Source organism: Giraffa tippelskirchi, chromosome 7, assembly GCF_054371585.1.
Source record: "Giraffa tippelskirchi isolate mGirTip1 chromosome 7, T2T-mGirTip1v1.2.pri, whole genome shotgun sequence".
Taxonomy (NCBI): Eukaryota; Metazoa; Chordata; class Mammalia; order Artiodactyla; family Giraffidae; genus Giraffa; species Giraffa tippelskirchi.
The window spans coordinates 85,783,147-85,799,367 of NC_137281.1; the positions used below are offsets into that span (position 1 = coordinate 85,783,147).

Here is a 16,221-nt window from a genome sequence, read left to right on the forward strand (position 1 = left end):
AAGATTTCCTACTTCCCTCTTTCTCCAGTTTTTCACATGCCAGGCTCCATTCTTAGAACATGACTTTATTTTCTGTGTTTTCTCTCTCTTGGCAGCTTTGATATTTCGCCTGGAAGGAAATATCCAGGAATCCCTAGGACTCTTTCAGATGTGTGCTATTCTCAGCCCTCAGTGTGCTGATAACCTCAAGCAGGTGGCCAGATCTTTGTGAGTATTGGCCTTAGGGCACTGGTGGAGAAGAGTGTAAAGTGCATTCTTAGGCTGGGGCTTGCTTCAAGAGAAGTGTAACAAATTCACTTTGAAGAGTGTGGATTAATGTTGAAGTTTGAGAAAATGAGATAACCAGTATACAGCCAATGAGTATTTCAAACACTGCATATTCTAGTTTGATAGGGGAGCACTGATAGTATTTCTCAAATAGTAACATTTTGTGCTTCAGTTACCTTAATCATATTGGCGACCCATGGAATTTTTCTTGTCCACTGTTCCAACACTTAGCATAATACTGTATACACAGTAGTTTTTTAGTGTGTGTTAAGTGAATCCTCTGAAGGCTCCTGGATTCTGGCACTCTCTAGAATCTTTATAAGCTTTTAAGTACTAATAGCTTTACTATTAATAAATATTTACTTTACTAATAGCAGCTTTACTGCTCCAGAGTAGTAGAGTGATCTGTGGAGTTCCCACCCTCACTTTCTAACCTGCAGTGTCATCCATACCTGCACTGTCTTTGCACAGAGGCTGATTTTCCCGTGTCTCCAGAATTAGTATCAAGGAAAGAGACTTAGTTTGGAAGAGAAGGGCATGTCCCTAATACATGATGATGAAAAATTGTGGCAGTTCTTGTTTAACGTGGAATTAATTTGGCTTGTTTCTTGGTCTACATTTATTGTACATTGGGGAAAATAAATTACACAAGACTTTCATTAAAATTGGGGCTTCCCCGGTGGCTCAGATGGTAAACAATCCACCTGAAATGCAGGAGACACAGGAGGCCTGGGTTCAATCCCTGGGTCAGGAAGATCCCCTGGAGAAGGGAATGGCTACCCACTCCGGTATTCTTGCCTGGAGAATTCCATGGACAGAGGAGCCGGGCAAGCTACAGTCCATGGGGTTGCAGAGTTGGACATGACTGAGCAACTAACACTTTCACTAAAATTGGTACAGAATGGGACCAAGGCCTTGGAACAGCTACCAGTGCTGTCCCTACCAAGGGCTTCTGCTGTTGATACATGAGAGTCTCACTGGCTAAACCCACACAAGTCACTCATAGGGAAGAGGCTTGCAAAATTCTCTGCTGCCTGCAACATGAGTCAAATGTAGGACTAGTGGGGTTGGTCTTATAAAAAGCTTTATGCTAATAATTACAGAAAATGTGTTTCTTCCCCAGATTTCTTTTGGGGAAACATAAAGCTGCCATTGAAGTATATAATGAAGCAGCTAAACTTAATCAGAAAGACTGGGTAAGTAGGGAACTTTGTTCTTTGTTACTAGTAACATGCTGACTGTTTCATTTATCATATGGCTATCGTTTGTGTTTATTACTGAGTTATTACATGCCAAAACTGTCTTTATTTTATCTTCACACTTGATTGATGATTTGGCCTAGGTATAGGATAAAAAATTAGGTTTCCTCATAACTCAGCAGACAATGCTGCCAAGCTTTCTTGGTATAAGTGTTGTTGATGAGCAGTCTGTTACTAGTTTGATTCTTGTTGGTAACCCCACTCTCCTGTCTAGAAGCTTTGAGGATTTTCTGTTTATTATCGGAGTTCTGAAATACCAGTAATAGTTGTCACGATGTGTTTCTTTTTTCTTGCACTCATTGGCTCTTTCACTTGGAGGACCCTTGCCTTTGGATAGGGAGGTGGTTTTTTTTTTTTTTGAGTAGTTCTTCGATTATTTTTTCCTCTCCATTGTCTGTATCATTTAGGGATTGTGTGTAACTGCAACAAAACATTAAACACTGACTTTACAAATTACGAGTTTATTTTTTTCTTACGTAACAAGAAGCCCAGGTAAGTAGTTACTGACATTGCTTTGACAACAACACTGAGGCTTTTTCTTCATGGCTACAAGATGGCTGCGACAGCTCTAACACCACATCATTATTCTGGTAGGGAGAAAGAGGAGGCAACAAAGAGAAAAAGACATAACCTTTATCAAGAAAGTACAACTTTCCCAGAAATCCACGTACATTATATCAACTACCTGTTTTGTAAAGAAGATTGGGAAATATAGTTTTTAAGTTGAACACATTGTCATACTAAATGTAATTAGGTTTCTGTTAGTAAGGTAATCAGCAAGAATGACTACTGGGTAGATAACTAGCAGCATTTGCCACACTGTTTTCTACTCTCTATTACACGTGTTCTACATCTGTTCTCCTTGTCTTCTAACTTGCTTCTCATATTTTCCACATCCTTGTCTTTGCTGTACATTCAGAGATATTTCCTCAATCATATCTTCCAAATCATCATTTTTGTTTTTAGCTATATTCATATTCTGTTATTTAGTCTACCCATTCAATATTTTTTATTTCAGTAATTATATTTTTAATTTTTAAGAACTTTGTCTTTTCTTATGGTTGTCTCTTCATGTCTCTGACCCTTTGAAGTTCTGTTCTGCTTTCCACAATTATCTTTTTATTCCTCTCTTTATTTTAGTTCTTCTTTTTCATGCTGATGGTTTTTTCAAAATACCTGTGATTCTTAGAAAGATATATCTTAAGAGTGAAGGAGATTCTTAGATATATAGAAGAGTGAAGGATTAGATTGATTAGTAGAAAGAGCTAGCATGGGTTTTCCCTGCAGTTCTTACGGCCCTATTATTTGTCAGATGTGTTTGTCAGTCACTTTTCTGCAGATCTGAAGACTGAGATGTTTAAGTCTTTATGCCATTGAGTATTTTATAGCCAAAGGCCAAAGTAAAGCTACAGATAAAGGAAAAGTGAGTTACTGTTTTGTTCATTTAGTCACTTTTTTCAACAAGTGAATGTCTGCTGTGTGCCAGGCACTGGGCAGCAGATGCCAAGATGGATTGGTGGTTTATGGGACAATGAACCAGAATAGGAAATAAGGAAGGAAGAGAAGCAAGTTAGGGGAGAGGGTGGTGATAACAAATTAGAATTAAATCCTATTTTCAGAAGATTATGGACATGATGAATTGTAGCTTCTGGTAGGGTATCTAAATTGTATCCAATACATGGCTGTATATAGAAATCTGAAGCTCAAGTGTTCTGGGATAGATACATGTTTTGGAGTCAACACAAAGGTGATGATTAAAACCATGACATTGGATGAGATCACTCTGCAGTGAGCTGAGGATGGAGTCCTGGAAAAACAACAGTTTGAAGGGCTGAGCTGAAGAGAAAATGAGCCCATAGAGGGAGATACAGAGGAAGTGAGACAGGTGAGCTCAGGGACGGGATGCGGGGGAAAGGGAGAATGTTTATCAGTCTGTCCAGTTGGTTGAAAGAGCTCATTTGGTATTACTCATCTGGGATAACAAGTCCATTGGTGCCAGTTGCTGAGTTGCTTCAGTCGTGTCCGACTCTGTGCGACCCCATAGACAGCAGCCCACCAGGCTCCGCCGTCCCTGGGATTCTCCAGGCAAGAATACTGGAGTGGGTTGCCATTTCCTTCTCCAGTGCATGAAAGTGAAAAGTGAAAGGGAAGTCGCTAAGTTGTGTCTGACTCTTCGTGACCCCATGGACTGCAGCCTACCAGGCTCCTCCATCCATGGGATTTTCCATGCAAGAGTACTGGAGTGGGGTGCCATTGCCTTCTCCTTTGGTGCCAGTAGAGGTAGTCATTTCTCAAACATCCATTCTCTGCCCTGATGCTTCACGAGTGCCTGTGGCCTGTAGAAAACCTGTAACTCTACTTTCTTGGACTCATCAGGGTATTCCACAATCTAGCTGCAGCAGGAGAATAATAATTCCTCTTGCCATGATCTCATTGGACTTTTGGAGCAGCTGTTAGAGAGGATTTCCTGTACTTTTAGATGAGGAAGCTGAAGCTTTTGGAGATGGAGTGACTTGCTGAAGGGCACACAGTGAGGTAATGGCAGAAACGGAGCCAGAATTCAGGTCTAGAATCCAGGATTCCTCACTTTAGGCCTGTAATTTTTCCACTGTATCAGTTGCCCTTGCAGGATGTCTGCTGCTCTCACCTCATGAAAAACAGAACTTAACTCAGATTTGTTCTAGTTTTCTTTTCAAAAATTTCCTTGGCTGTCAGTTTGTTTAAGGCATATTGCTGCTGTTTTGCCAAGTAATAACTATGGCAAATATTTTCAAAAGGGTAGGGGCATTAGTTACCTTCCAGGACATTAAAGGACAAGTAGGCTATATTTCTTCTCTCTCCAGCTCCGTGTGTACATTCTTAAAGGATGATGAAGTGGAATGTACTTGTGGAGTTGGAGAGAGGAGAATTACAGCCCTACTTTTCGAGACAGGCCCGAGTTCAAATCCCACTGCTTGGCAATGTGTGGACATATTTTGGGTTGTGATTTAAGAAAAATTTCTTGTAATGTGAGTCATTTATTAGAAATTGAACATGATTCAACATCAGATATTAAGCAGTAACTAATTTTTTTTTCCCAAGTATGATAATGGTATTGTGGGTAGATTTTAAAAAAGAGCGATCTTATCCTTTGGAAGTATATACCGAGGGACTTCCCTGGTGGCTCAGTGGTAAAGAGTCTGCCTGCCAATGCAGGAGACATGGGTTCAAGTCCTGGTCTGGGAATATCTCACATGCCAAGAAGCAACTAAGCCCATGCACCACAACTAGTGAGCCTGTGCTTGGGAGCCTGGGAACCACAACTACTGAGCCACATGTGCCTGCGCGCCTTAGAGCCCGTGCTCCATAACAGGAGAAGCCACCATAATGAGTAGACTGTGCAACAAAGAGCAGCTCTCACTCACCACTAGAGAAAAGCACGTGCAGTAGTGAAGCCCCAGCACAGCTAAAAATCAATATATAAACAATAATAAAAAAAAGAAATACATAAATATTTGTGGATAAAATGTTATATTATCTGGTATTTGCTTACAGAAGTAGTGGGATGGATGCAGGGGTGTGGATTGGATGGTTGTTGGAGCAAGACAATGAGTATATGGTGATTCTCTACGTATATATATGTTGAAATTCTTTTTTTTTTTCTTTTTAAAAATAGTCCCTTAGCAATCTGAGACCCTTTTTTTTTTTTTTTAAACAGTATTTTATTTTGGCTGCACTGGGTCTTTGCTGCTGTGCTCAGGCTTTCTCTAGTTGCAGTGAGCAGGGGCTACTCTTCCTTGTGCGTGCAGGCTTCTCATTGTGATGGCTTCTCGTTGCAGAGCACAGACTCTAGACATGCGGGCTCAGTAGTTGTGGCTCGGGAGGCTCTAGAGTGCAGTCTCAGTAGTTGTGGCGCATGGGCTTAGTTGTCCCACAGCATGTGGAATTTTCCTGGACCAGGGTTTGAACCAGTGTCCTCTGCATTGTCAGGCTGATTCTTAGCCACTGGACCACCAGGGAAATCCTTTTCTTTCTTTTTATCAGCTTTATTGATATATACTTCAAATACCATACAATTCACCTATTAAAAGTATATGATTCATTTTTTTTTAATATATTTACAGAGTTGTGCAATGGTCATCATAATCTTTATTTTTATTGTAATATAATTGCTTTACAATGTTGTGTTATTTTCTGATGGATAGCAAAGTGAATCAGCCATACGTATACATATATCCCTTCTTCCTTGAGTTTCCTTCCCATTGAGGTCACCAGACAGCATTGAGTAGCACCCCTGTGCTCTACAGGAGGTCCTCATTAGCTGTCTGTGTTTATAGTAGGGTGTGTATGTCGTTCCCAGTCTCCCAGTTCATCCCTGCCCCTCCCCTCCTTGGTGTCCATACGTTTGTTTGGTATGTCTGTGTCTCTGTTTCTGCTTTGCAAATAAGTTCATCTGTGTCATCTTTCTAGATGTCACATATAAGTGATATAATACAGTATTTTAATTTTTTTCTTTCTGACTTGCTTACTCTGAATGACTGTCTTTAGGTGCATCCAAGTCTCTGCAAATGGCACATTTTCATTTTTTTATAGCTGAGTAATATTCTACTGTATATATGACCATGTCTTCTTTATCAGTTTCTCTGTTGATGGACATTTAGGTTGCTTCCATGTTCTTGAAATTGTTTAAGATTTAGAACTAAGAAAAAAAAAAAATCCCTGTGCTGATGCTTTCTGTATTAAGCAAACTGCTTAACTTCTCTGAGCTTCAATTTCCTTATCCCTAAGATCAGGATTGTTATACTTACGTTTCAGATTTGCTGGGAAGGTTAAAGTAATATATATGAAAAACATCTGGCATAGGATCACTGATTGCTATTTTGTTGTTATTTTAGGCAACTTGGAAAACATTAAACAGTTGTCTCTGAGCCCTTGAAGGTTCATATTTCTTCAGAGGGGGACACTCCTGGGTCTGCATGTGCTTCTGCACTTCCTCACTACTAACAAGATGGTCCTTACTGTTTTTCGAGCCGTTTCCTCAGCCTTGCCTTTTCCTTTCTTTAAAGCTGCGTTAAATAAAAAAAAAAGATTTAAATAAGGGAGTTCAAGAGATTCTATAGAACACAAGGTCAGGAAATACAGATTGGTCTTGCAGTGAACTAAAACTGGAAAGCTGTCAGCAACCAAGTTAGCTTCTCTGCATTTCTGCTGTTTTTTTCTTTCTGTAGATCAGAGGTTGGCTTTTTTTTTTTTTTTGGTAAAGGTCAGGTTAGTATATATTTTAAGCTTTGCGGCTTTATACAGTCTTTGTTGCAATTACTTAACTCTGAAGTTCTGTGAAAGAACCATAGAGGATACATAGCAAGTGGTTGTGGCTATGTTCTAATACAACTTTATTTACAAACAGGGGCAGAGGGTGGATTTGTCCCATGGGTTGTAGTTTGCTGACCTGTATTGTAAGCCCCAATTACATATCCAATTACATATCTGTAATTGGAGCCAGTCTGCAGAAGCCTGCAGCACAGGACCATGCAGGAAACCTGGATTTGATCCTTGGGTAGGGAAGTTCCCCTGGAGAAGGGAATGGCTTACCTACTCTAGTATTCTTGCCTGGAGAACCTCCTGAACAGAGGAGCCTGGTGGGCTACTGTCTGTGGGTTCACAAAGAGTCATATACAACTGAGCGACTAACACTTTCACTTTCCACATATCTGTATTCCATCATAGTAGCCTCAAGATGGCACTGTCAGCCTCCAAGTGCATATCACCTAGTGAGTGAATTCCTAGATTCCTATGAAAAGAAGTCTGACACCCACACCCACACCCCTGCTTAGAGCTGGAGAAGGAACTGTGGTGGTTTCTTCTGAGAAGAGGGCACAAAGGGTTTGTTCCGTGAGCAGCTCTAAGAGAAAAAAGGTATAGGAATGGGCTGGGTATGCACCCAAAGGTACTATACAGGCCCAGGAAGATCACTGGTTTATTCTGCTTTTCTCTCTTATAATCTGAATAAGATTCAAGTAAAAAACTAACCATAATGCATGTTTTCAAGCTTAAATTTTGTCAAGCAACAATAATCTCTAGGTGCCTGTTCACACTCTAATGAATTTACACTTGTTTTCCTTTCTTTTGTGTGTAGGAAGTCTGTCATAACCTAGGAGTTTGCTACATTTATCTGAAACAGTTTGACAAGGTAATCTGTAGAAATGGTGGTGGTGGTGGATGAGTAGTTGTCTGGGGATTTCACTGAGGGTACACTTTTTACATAGGCCCCATGGATCATTTTGTATTATTCCTACTGCTTGCAGAGACTTTTAGAAGTAAAAAAAATGAAAGTTCCCTATACATTTACCCCCATTTTTATTCTCATTTGTCACTATTCATCTCCCCCCCCCCGCTTTTAACAAGAAAGTGACAAATTCTAGAAACAGAGGAAATGGCAGTCTCATTCCTTTCTTCCTCTCTTATTTTCCACACCTTAGTTTAATTTTCCAGAATAGAAACACAAATGTTCAATAAAATTTAAATATAAAAAAGTGGATCTGTAAGACTTAGAAGTGTAATTATGGCCAAGTGAGCTATCTTACATTTCAGTTTTCAGGTCATTGGAAATGAATTTTTAATCTTAAGTAGTTTGACATGTGAGTTTCAGTTTTTAAGGTTATTTTCCACGTGAGATTTTTATATTTCATTGTGATTAGGCTGTAATGCCCAAGACTCTTATGATCAGATAAAACTTTTGAGCTTATTCTGGTACTCAAAGGGAAAAAATGTATATATCTTAACTGAGAGCTAGACCAAATTATTGAGAACTCTGAAAGTTAATGACAGTGGGATTGGTTAGTTTCCTTCACAATGCTCCCACTTAGTGACTGAAGTTTTATTCTCTTTTCTCCAGTGCTGACAGGACTGAGAACCTGAATTAGCTGATACTCATATTTGATAATGTTTAATATGTACCAGTTTGTAAACTGAAGCAATCTAATCAATCCTTCAGGGTTCTTAAAAAAAAAATAACAAAAAAACCTGTACATCAGCAGTTGAGGTGTGAGAATAACTTTTTGCTCTTCTGAGATATATAAATAATAATACCTGTATCTGTGCAAATAAAATATACATATTTAGTCAATTAGGTTTTCTGGGCAGATCTGGCTCTTCAGTGTTATATACTTGGTTAGGAGCTTTTTCTCTTTAGAGAAATTTTAAGCAAGTACATATCTATTCATGGGATTATTCTGAGCCAAGAGAGAGCTGGATTTGGTTTTTGGTCAGACCTGAACTGAGGAGGAGGAGAATTAGCTTTTACTGTAAAGCTAACAGGCTAAGCAAATACAGTAGCTGGCATTTATATAAATACTTGTTGAATTGGTGAAGGACTAAACAGGCTTTATCATCATCTACAAGATAAGCTCTTACAGAGCAAGGAGTTTTCTCTGTTAGCTTCGGTATACCAGTACCTAGAGCAATAGGCACTCGATGATACCTACTGAATGAATAAATGAATATTCATTCATTCATTTATCCAAATATTGGTGAGGAAAATGAGGTCCCCCCGGAGAAAGGTGTGCAGTTGGTCAGCGGTGCAGCTGGGGTCAAGTTTGGGGCAGTACTCTATGTACCATGATATCCCTCTTGACATATGGAATATGAGTCATGGGAATGGATATCGAAAAGCAGAAAACACTCAAAAAGGTTAATCCTCTTGTACAAGCCCCCCAAGTGGCACTAGAGGCAGACATTTTATGTTTCCAGCTGTCCTATGAGAGCAGTTTGGGTATGTTTTAGTTTTTTGAGTGGTGGGACATTTGCTGAAATGTGATGTTCCTACTTGAGTACAGCAGGAGCTCTTTCTTTACATTAACCGTACAGAGTCCTTGTCTTTTCCTGGTGGTGATTTGGTTCTTTTTACTCTGTCAATCTTGTTAGGCACAAGACCAGTTGCACAATGCCCTACATCTTAACAGACATGATCTGACTTACATAATGCTGGGCAAGATCTTCTTGCTGAAGGGAGACTTGGACAAGGCCATCGAAATTTACAAGAAAGCAGTGGAGTAAGTGTGTTGGTTCCTTTAGAGCAATGAGAAACTAAAACAAAAATGGGAGCAGACTTGAACTCCCATGCCTGAGAGGACATGTGTGACTGGTTACACATTGTATGAGTTCTGCGAGTTAGAGTAAATGTTAAGCTAAAGTTTAGAGCTCCCAGTGGCTTAAATAAGGACGACTTATGTTTCTTTCTCACCTGTCAGTGTGGCTGGTCCTGGGCAGCTCTCTGCTCCACAAGGTCAGTCAGGGATCCAGGTTCCTCCCATGTTAAGCCATCATTCCATAGGTTGTTGCCTAACCCCTGTTGATAATGGAACTGACTGGTGTTCCCAGTGTGGTATTCTGTTTCTCCTTTCTAGGGAATCTTATCTTTTCTGCCTAGATCTTGTCTGGTTTAAGTGGGATAGCTGTAACAAAATGCCTTTGTCTCATTTATTTGGTCACTGGACAGAATGCGTCATCTGTGGTTCAAGGCCACAAAGTCTGTTATTCCAGATAACAAGACTTTGGACTAAACTTAGATTTCTGTTGTTAATTACTCTTGTCTTCTACCATGATAGTAACTTTCCTAGTTACATTAGTCACAACAACACTGCTTCTGGAATTTTTTTCATATTTTATATCTAAAAAGACATAAAAAATACTTTGGTTTGTTAGGCTGCAAGGAAGACTTCTGTCATCAAGAGGCTACATTTACAGGGACAAGTAGGTGGGAGCCCATGTAGCCATATGTTGAATCTTTGTGATGCTGAGTGGGAAGCCTTGACCCCTGACCCGTGCATTCAAGAAATTGGCTCTTTGAGCTAAGCTCACATTAATTACATTAGCTCACACATTCTTCCTGTGTCTGGCTAAGGACTTAAGTCACTGAAATCCTCAAATGAGAATTTGGAGGACAGCTGGGCATTTGGAGCCTTACTGAGATGATAGAAACAGCTTCAGAGAGAGTAATCATGTTTTGGTGGGGGGAAGGATGCCACTAGAATCATGGAAATTACCTACTTGGTTAGGTTAGAGGAAGGTGATCAGGATGGGAATTTATGGCAGAAAGTGAAGAGCAAATACTTACTTGAACTGAGTAAGCTCAGTCTGGCAGCTCAGGCCTCCCCGGGCAGGGGCTTTGCCCCTGTGACTCTGGTCTCCCCGTGGGTAACCTGCACCCTACCTCATTCCTTAGAAGCAGGAGATGTTCTTCACCTTTTGCCATTTTCACTGTTGAAACTGTCTAACCATCCTGCAGTCAGATCATCTCAGCTCAGTGTTGCTTTTGTTTTGTGACAAAGACAGATGCCAGTGAGGGATTGGAAAGGCAGACAATCTTTTACTTAAGCCAGTGTTTACTCCACAAAGCCAATGGCCAATTCTTTCCTAGAGTTGGTATGTGTCTTTCTTCTTTAGTTTGGCTGTTTAGTGTGACTTTTTGTTTAATGTGGAGAGCAGAGCATCCGGGGCCTTGGGATCCTAAATTACCCAAGAAATAATTATGCTGGCTGGCATTGTGAGTGCAGTGAGAACAACAAAAAATCCCACAAGAGGGAAGTAGCTAAAATCATGTGTGTTCTAGACCAACTTGGTTTATAGAGCATTATTCTTGAATTCTATTAGTGTAATTAAGACAGCGGCACAGAATATTCCATAGGTTCTGAGGACTTTGGCTGTAAGAAAAGGTTCTGAGAAAGGAGTACGGGTTCTAAGTCCCATTTCTGTCTTGTTGAGCAGTCCTCCCTATAGCCGGGTTGACGTACTCTTGAAGGAAATTCCCCAGTCTCTTTGAGAGTTCTTACGGGGAGTGGGAGGTGCAGTTACTACAAGTGTATATCAGTATCGCTCATACACATCTTGTTTCCCTCTGAGCATCTCTTGTGTTGTAGGTTCTCACCAGAAAATACAGAACTTCTTACAACTTTAGGATTACTCTACCTACAGGTAAGAGGACTTTGCTTATCCATTGATGTTAGAAATGCTTTTGGGGACTTCCCTGGCAGCCCAATGGGTAGGATTCCATGCTTTTACTGCAGGGGACACAGGTTCAATCCCTGGTCAGGGAACTAAGATCTGCAAGCCACACAGCCAAAAAAGAAAAAACCGCTTTTGGGTTTGTGTGTTATGGTTTTCCTGCATTTTTACTATAACACAGTTTACTAAAGGTCATAAGAAGCACATAAACTTCACTCTGCACTTGATACCCTTTGTCTGCTAAAGGAATGAACTTAATTTTCAGCATGCATATCAGAAGCAAATATACCTGTTTGAGCCTAGTCTTACCCAACCAAAGAAAGAACATGTATGAGAAACAACTTGTGGTCAGGGAAACTGGCATTTTCTGGTGGAAGTACTGTGGTGGTGTTAGGGCTTTGGGGCAAAGGCCATTTCTGTTATTCCTTCTTCCCAGCCAGGTTAGGGTTAGAGAAGGCAAAGCATTGTCTAGAATAAAAATCCTCCCTCCAGCTCTGCCTCTGTGGTGTCCTTTTTTTTTCCCCTTTTTCTCTAAGGCGCTTAACCCTGGGCCTCCTGGGCTTTGGCTTGGGAGGTTGGCCCCAGGGGAGAGGAGGCTCACCAGCCTGTTTCCTGCCAAGAGTAAGAGTCCTTAGTGTGTGACAGCACCATGTGGCAGAGATGGTTCCTGGCAGATGGCTCTTTGACCTTATTAGGGGATAAGTCAATGAAGTAGGAGGGAAAAGAAATGTGGGGACCTTAGTTTTCTTTTTTAAAAATTTGGTATCTGTAGCTTTTGTCAGAAGAACCCAGAAAAGTCAGGGTGTATCTGTTGAGGGTGTGGTTGGCCAGTCTCCCTAACACCATCTCCCCCGATGTAATTCTCTGGTTTGCTTTTTTCCAAGCTTGGCATTTACCAGAAGGCATTTGAACATCTCGGAAACACACTGACTTACGACCCTACCAACTACAAGGTATTGCTGGCTGTCAAACCCCAGAGCCTTCACACACAGGTGGTCCCACCACTCCACCACTCCTAGGGGTGATCTGGCCCTAGAATGCATTTCAAATAACCAAGAAAGTACTTTTTTCTTAGAAAAGTATTAAGTAAATGTGGCTCTTACTTGAAAATATTGTAAATTGTCAGTGCTCTGCTTATCTTCTAAAAGAGCACAGTTGTCATAATGGGCCTGTACCTTATATAGACAGCAGAACTGCAGTGGTGGTGAAGCTGTATGTGTTACTTAGGAAATTAGTGGAGCCTCCACATGGTGAAATGACCCTCAGATTCCTGATGAACCTGAGACTACAGCTCTTGTCCAGTTATGACTTTGGGGATGAGAAGACTATTGTGTGGATGAGTCGTTGAGGGAGATGCAGCAAAACAGGCTTCTTGTTAAGGGTACAGATCAGTCCTTTCTTAGAAGTCATATTAGCCTGACTGAGAGACATGGAAAGCTGGACTGAGGAAGTCTAAAGCTGACTCACCATCTGCCCTGTGGCAGAAGGAGCTGCATCTTTAGAAGCCAACGGCAGGTGCACTCGAGTCGTCTAGAGCACTTGGTGTGTACCAAGCAGGGCTGCAGAGTTAAAGGTGGTTTTTACTTAAAGGCCCTGATACTCTAAGGTAGTGACTTCCCTGGCTACAGGTAGGAAACAAAAGAGCTAGGAAAAGTCAGAGACTTTTCTTTATTACGGGAAAGAGCCACAGTGTGGGGCGTGAGAGTGTTCCTCTTGAGTGTTTGTTCCAGTAGCTGTGGATGTATAGGTCCCTGGAAGATGCTTTTCAGTCCCACCAGTGTTGATGGGCCTACTGAGTATCTACACTCAGGAAGGCTACTTCACTCTGACAGCCTTTTGGGAATGACTGAATTACAAACTTTTCATGTTTTCAGGCCATCTTGGCAGCAGGCAGCATGATGCAGACCCACGGGGACTTTGATGTTGCCCTCACCAAATACAGAGTTGTAGCGTGTGCTGTTCCAGAAAGCCCTCCACTCTGGAATAACATCGGAATGTGCTTCTTTGGCAAGAAGAAATATGTGGCAGTAAGTGTCTCCTCCTCTTTCTGGTTTGTGTTCATAGTTACTGGGTCTGCTGAGCTCACCCCAGCCCCTCACCAAGTGCCCCCTCACTCCTCCAGGCCATCAGCTGCCTGAAACGAGCCAACTACCTGGCACCTTTCGACTGGAAGATTCTCTATAATTTGGGCCTTGTCCACTTGACTATGCAGCAGTACGCATCTGCTTTCCATTTCCTGAGCGCAGCCATCAACTTCCAGCCGAAGATGGGGGAGCTCTACATGCTTTTGGCTGGTAAGAGACATTTATGTGGAGCAGCCCTCTGCAGTCTGTAATGAGGGAAAACTGAATTAGAATCATGGCAGGCCAGTAGTTAAATATCCCACAGAAGCCATTCCCTTGCAGATCCCATAGGTATCTGGATGACTGTCCTAGAGTCTGAAGAAATATGAAACAGAAAGATAACAAAGCACCTGGTTGCTTCTCACTTAGGGGAATTTCACTCAGAGGCCAGCAGGTTAAATAAGGTTCATATGTAGTTCATCTTTTAACAGTGGTATTCCCTTGGCTTGACAGTTCATATATTGAGTCCAACCATGTTCTTAGTTATCATCAAGTGTTAAGATCCTGCCTCTAGTACTTACTATTAATAGCTGTATCTCATAGGGTTGAGGAGAGGATTACATGGTTAGATAATCAGTGAATGTTAACTTGGTTTTGCTGTCATTATATAATTAGTCTTTAATTGTTGTTAGTGTAATATAAAAGTACTGACTATTCTTTCTGGGGGATATTGCTCCTTATACTAAATTTACTACGTTTAATCTAACAGCAGTTTCCATGTGCTCACTGAGAGTCTTCAGGTGTTTTTTTTTTTTTGGTCATTACTGTGGGGTTCTATATAAGTAAATCGAGGGGTGGTTATTTGGGGGCTGTCTGAATACAAAGATAGCCCAGTCATAAAGGGATACGGGATTGTAAGCAAATAACTGTATTGTAGGGCATAAGCAGCAATTCGATAACAGAGTAGAGATGGTCTTCACACTGAGTTTTGAAAGATAAACTGCAATTCAGTGGCACAGAATGGCTGAGAAGCCTCTGAGTAAAGGCATGCAGCCATGAAACTGCAGGCTGCCCCTGGCAGGTAGTGGCAATAGTGTGGTAGATGGAGCATAATGGGAGATAAGTCAGGAGAGGTGGTCTGGGGTCAGAGTATGGAGGGCTGTGAGTGCAGCACAGGGACTATACTTGATCTGAGGGGTTCTGTTTCCCAACTGTATTCCTGGATCTCCTCTAGTGTCTGGAGGAAGTAGACGCATGGTTGCGGGGGAAGTGGAGTGGGAAGGGCTTCCAGAGCAGCTCTGTTATTGTCTGGTTTATAGATCAAGCTTCCAGAAAATACTGATTAAAAAGGGGAGAGTGTTCTGTTGCTTAAAAAAAAGTTTAAAGATCATGGTTATGAGTGCTGGAGAACAGTGAGGATTCTTGAGTAGGACAGTGACGCGGTCAGATCTGTTAGCGAGATCCTGGCAGCACTGTGGCAAGTAGATGGAGGCAGGTGGGACAGTGTCCCTGGGGAACAAAATGGAAAGCCTGACACGACTAAAGCCAGGGCAGTGTCACTAAAGAAACTAAAAGGAATTCATGGAACCTGGCAATGGATTAACTGGAGAGGGGACTGTTGAAGATGATACTAGGAATCCAAGCTGAGTAGCTGAGTAGACAGTGGTGCTAGGAGCTGAGAGGGTGCAGTAAGAGTTACATGTAGGGGCTGAATGAACTGCAGTCTGGAAACATTTCCTGTGTTTTCATGCTGGGCTCTTCAGCCATAGCATTCACTCTCTCTGTTGCAGTGGCTCTGACCAATCTGGAGGATACAGAGAATGCCAAGAGAGCCTATCAAGAAGCAGTCCGCCTTGATAAGTAAGCTGCCCTGCTGAGAATGGTGTCGGGGGCTAGACTCTGCAAAGCCAAGAGGTGGCGCCAGGGACCCGGGGTTGCCCTTGCTCTCCACGTGCCTTTGTGCACAGCAGGTCTGTGTGTGCAAGGACGTGGTTCCTGAGCCGAAGCACCCAGTGGCTCAGTAGGACCTGCCACTGGCTCTGAGAGAATGGAGATCTCTCTATTAGTTTTGTTTCTGTATAATGATGAGGGTCTATCTCTAAATGACCATTTGTTGACAAGCCCCAGCTCCAGAGTCCCTGTCTTGTCTGTGCAGGTGTAACCCTTTAGTAAACCTGAACTATGCTGTGCTGCTGTATAACCAGGGCGAGAAGAGGGACGCCCTGGCCCAGTATCAGGAGATGGAGAAGAAAGTCAACCTACTCAAGTATAGTAGCTCTGTGGAATTTGATCCAGAGGTAAGTCTTAAATCTGGGAGTCATTAAGCAAGCTGTCAGGAGACTTCTGAATCAAGCCCAAATAATCCAGATATAATGTATGTATACGCCTGTTTTGGCTTTGATGTTCCTAGCAGCATGAATTCTTCAATTAAGGACAGCTTGAGAAAAAACTTTCCTGAAAGAAAATAGTAAGAGGAAATTCAAGCTTACTGAGTTGTATCTATTATTGGTAACACAACTCATTTGAGTTGAGATCTGTCTCTTTGTAGCTTCCTCCCACTTCTCCTCACATAGAAAAGGCAGGAATTTAGTCCTTTAATGCACCAAACTTAAATTGTTGGGTTTTTAGAGCCTTTAAAGAATTTCCATGCC

At 41.7% G+C, this 16,221-nt stretch overlaps 1 protein-coding gene and 1 long non-coding RNA gene across 51 annotated transcripts in view; one reads left to right on the plus strand and one right to left on the minus strand.

Moving 5' to 3' along the window:
• The window catches only part of BBS4 (Bardet-Biedl syndrome 4), a 46,315-nt gene that overhangs the window by 28,935 nt on the left and 1,159 nt on the right, over positions 1-16,221 (plus strand). For 44 of the 50 annotated variants that reach the window (XM_081506283.1, XM_081506279.1, XM_081506311.1 and 41 more), the window contains 10 exons: positions 96-207; positions 1,391-1,463; positions 7,642-7,695; positions 9,429-9,556; positions 11,423-11,477; positions 12,392-12,460; positions 13,382-13,534; positions 13,630-13,801; positions 15,361-15,430; positions 15,726-15,867. In XM_081506283.1, coding sequence (XP_081362409.1) covers positions 96-207; positions 1,391-1,463; positions 7,642-7,695; positions 9,429-9,556; positions 11,423-11,477; positions 12,392-12,460; positions 13,382-13,534; positions 13,630-13,801; positions 15,361-15,430; positions 15,726-15,867 — 1,028 coding nt within the window. Of the gene's footprint in view, positions 1-95; positions 208-1,390; positions 1,464-3,247; positions 3,412-6,752; positions 7,422-7,641; positions 7,696-9,428; positions 9,557-11,422; positions 11,478-12,391; positions 12,461-13,381; positions 13,535-13,629; positions 13,802-15,360; positions 15,431-15,725; positions 15,868-16,221 lie in introns of those variants that run through there. The other 6 variants (XM_081506295.1, XM_081506317.1, XM_081506308.1 and 3 more) reach the window with 3 other exon arrangements.
• LOC145512516 (uncharacterized) lies at positions 11,648-16,058 on the minus strand. Its single transcript, XR_014058578.1, has 2 exons — positions 15,833-16,058; positions 11,648-13,836 (listed from the first exon to the last, which is right to left on the minus strand). It is a non-coding gene; the product is annotated as an uncharacterized LOC145512516 (long non-coding RNA).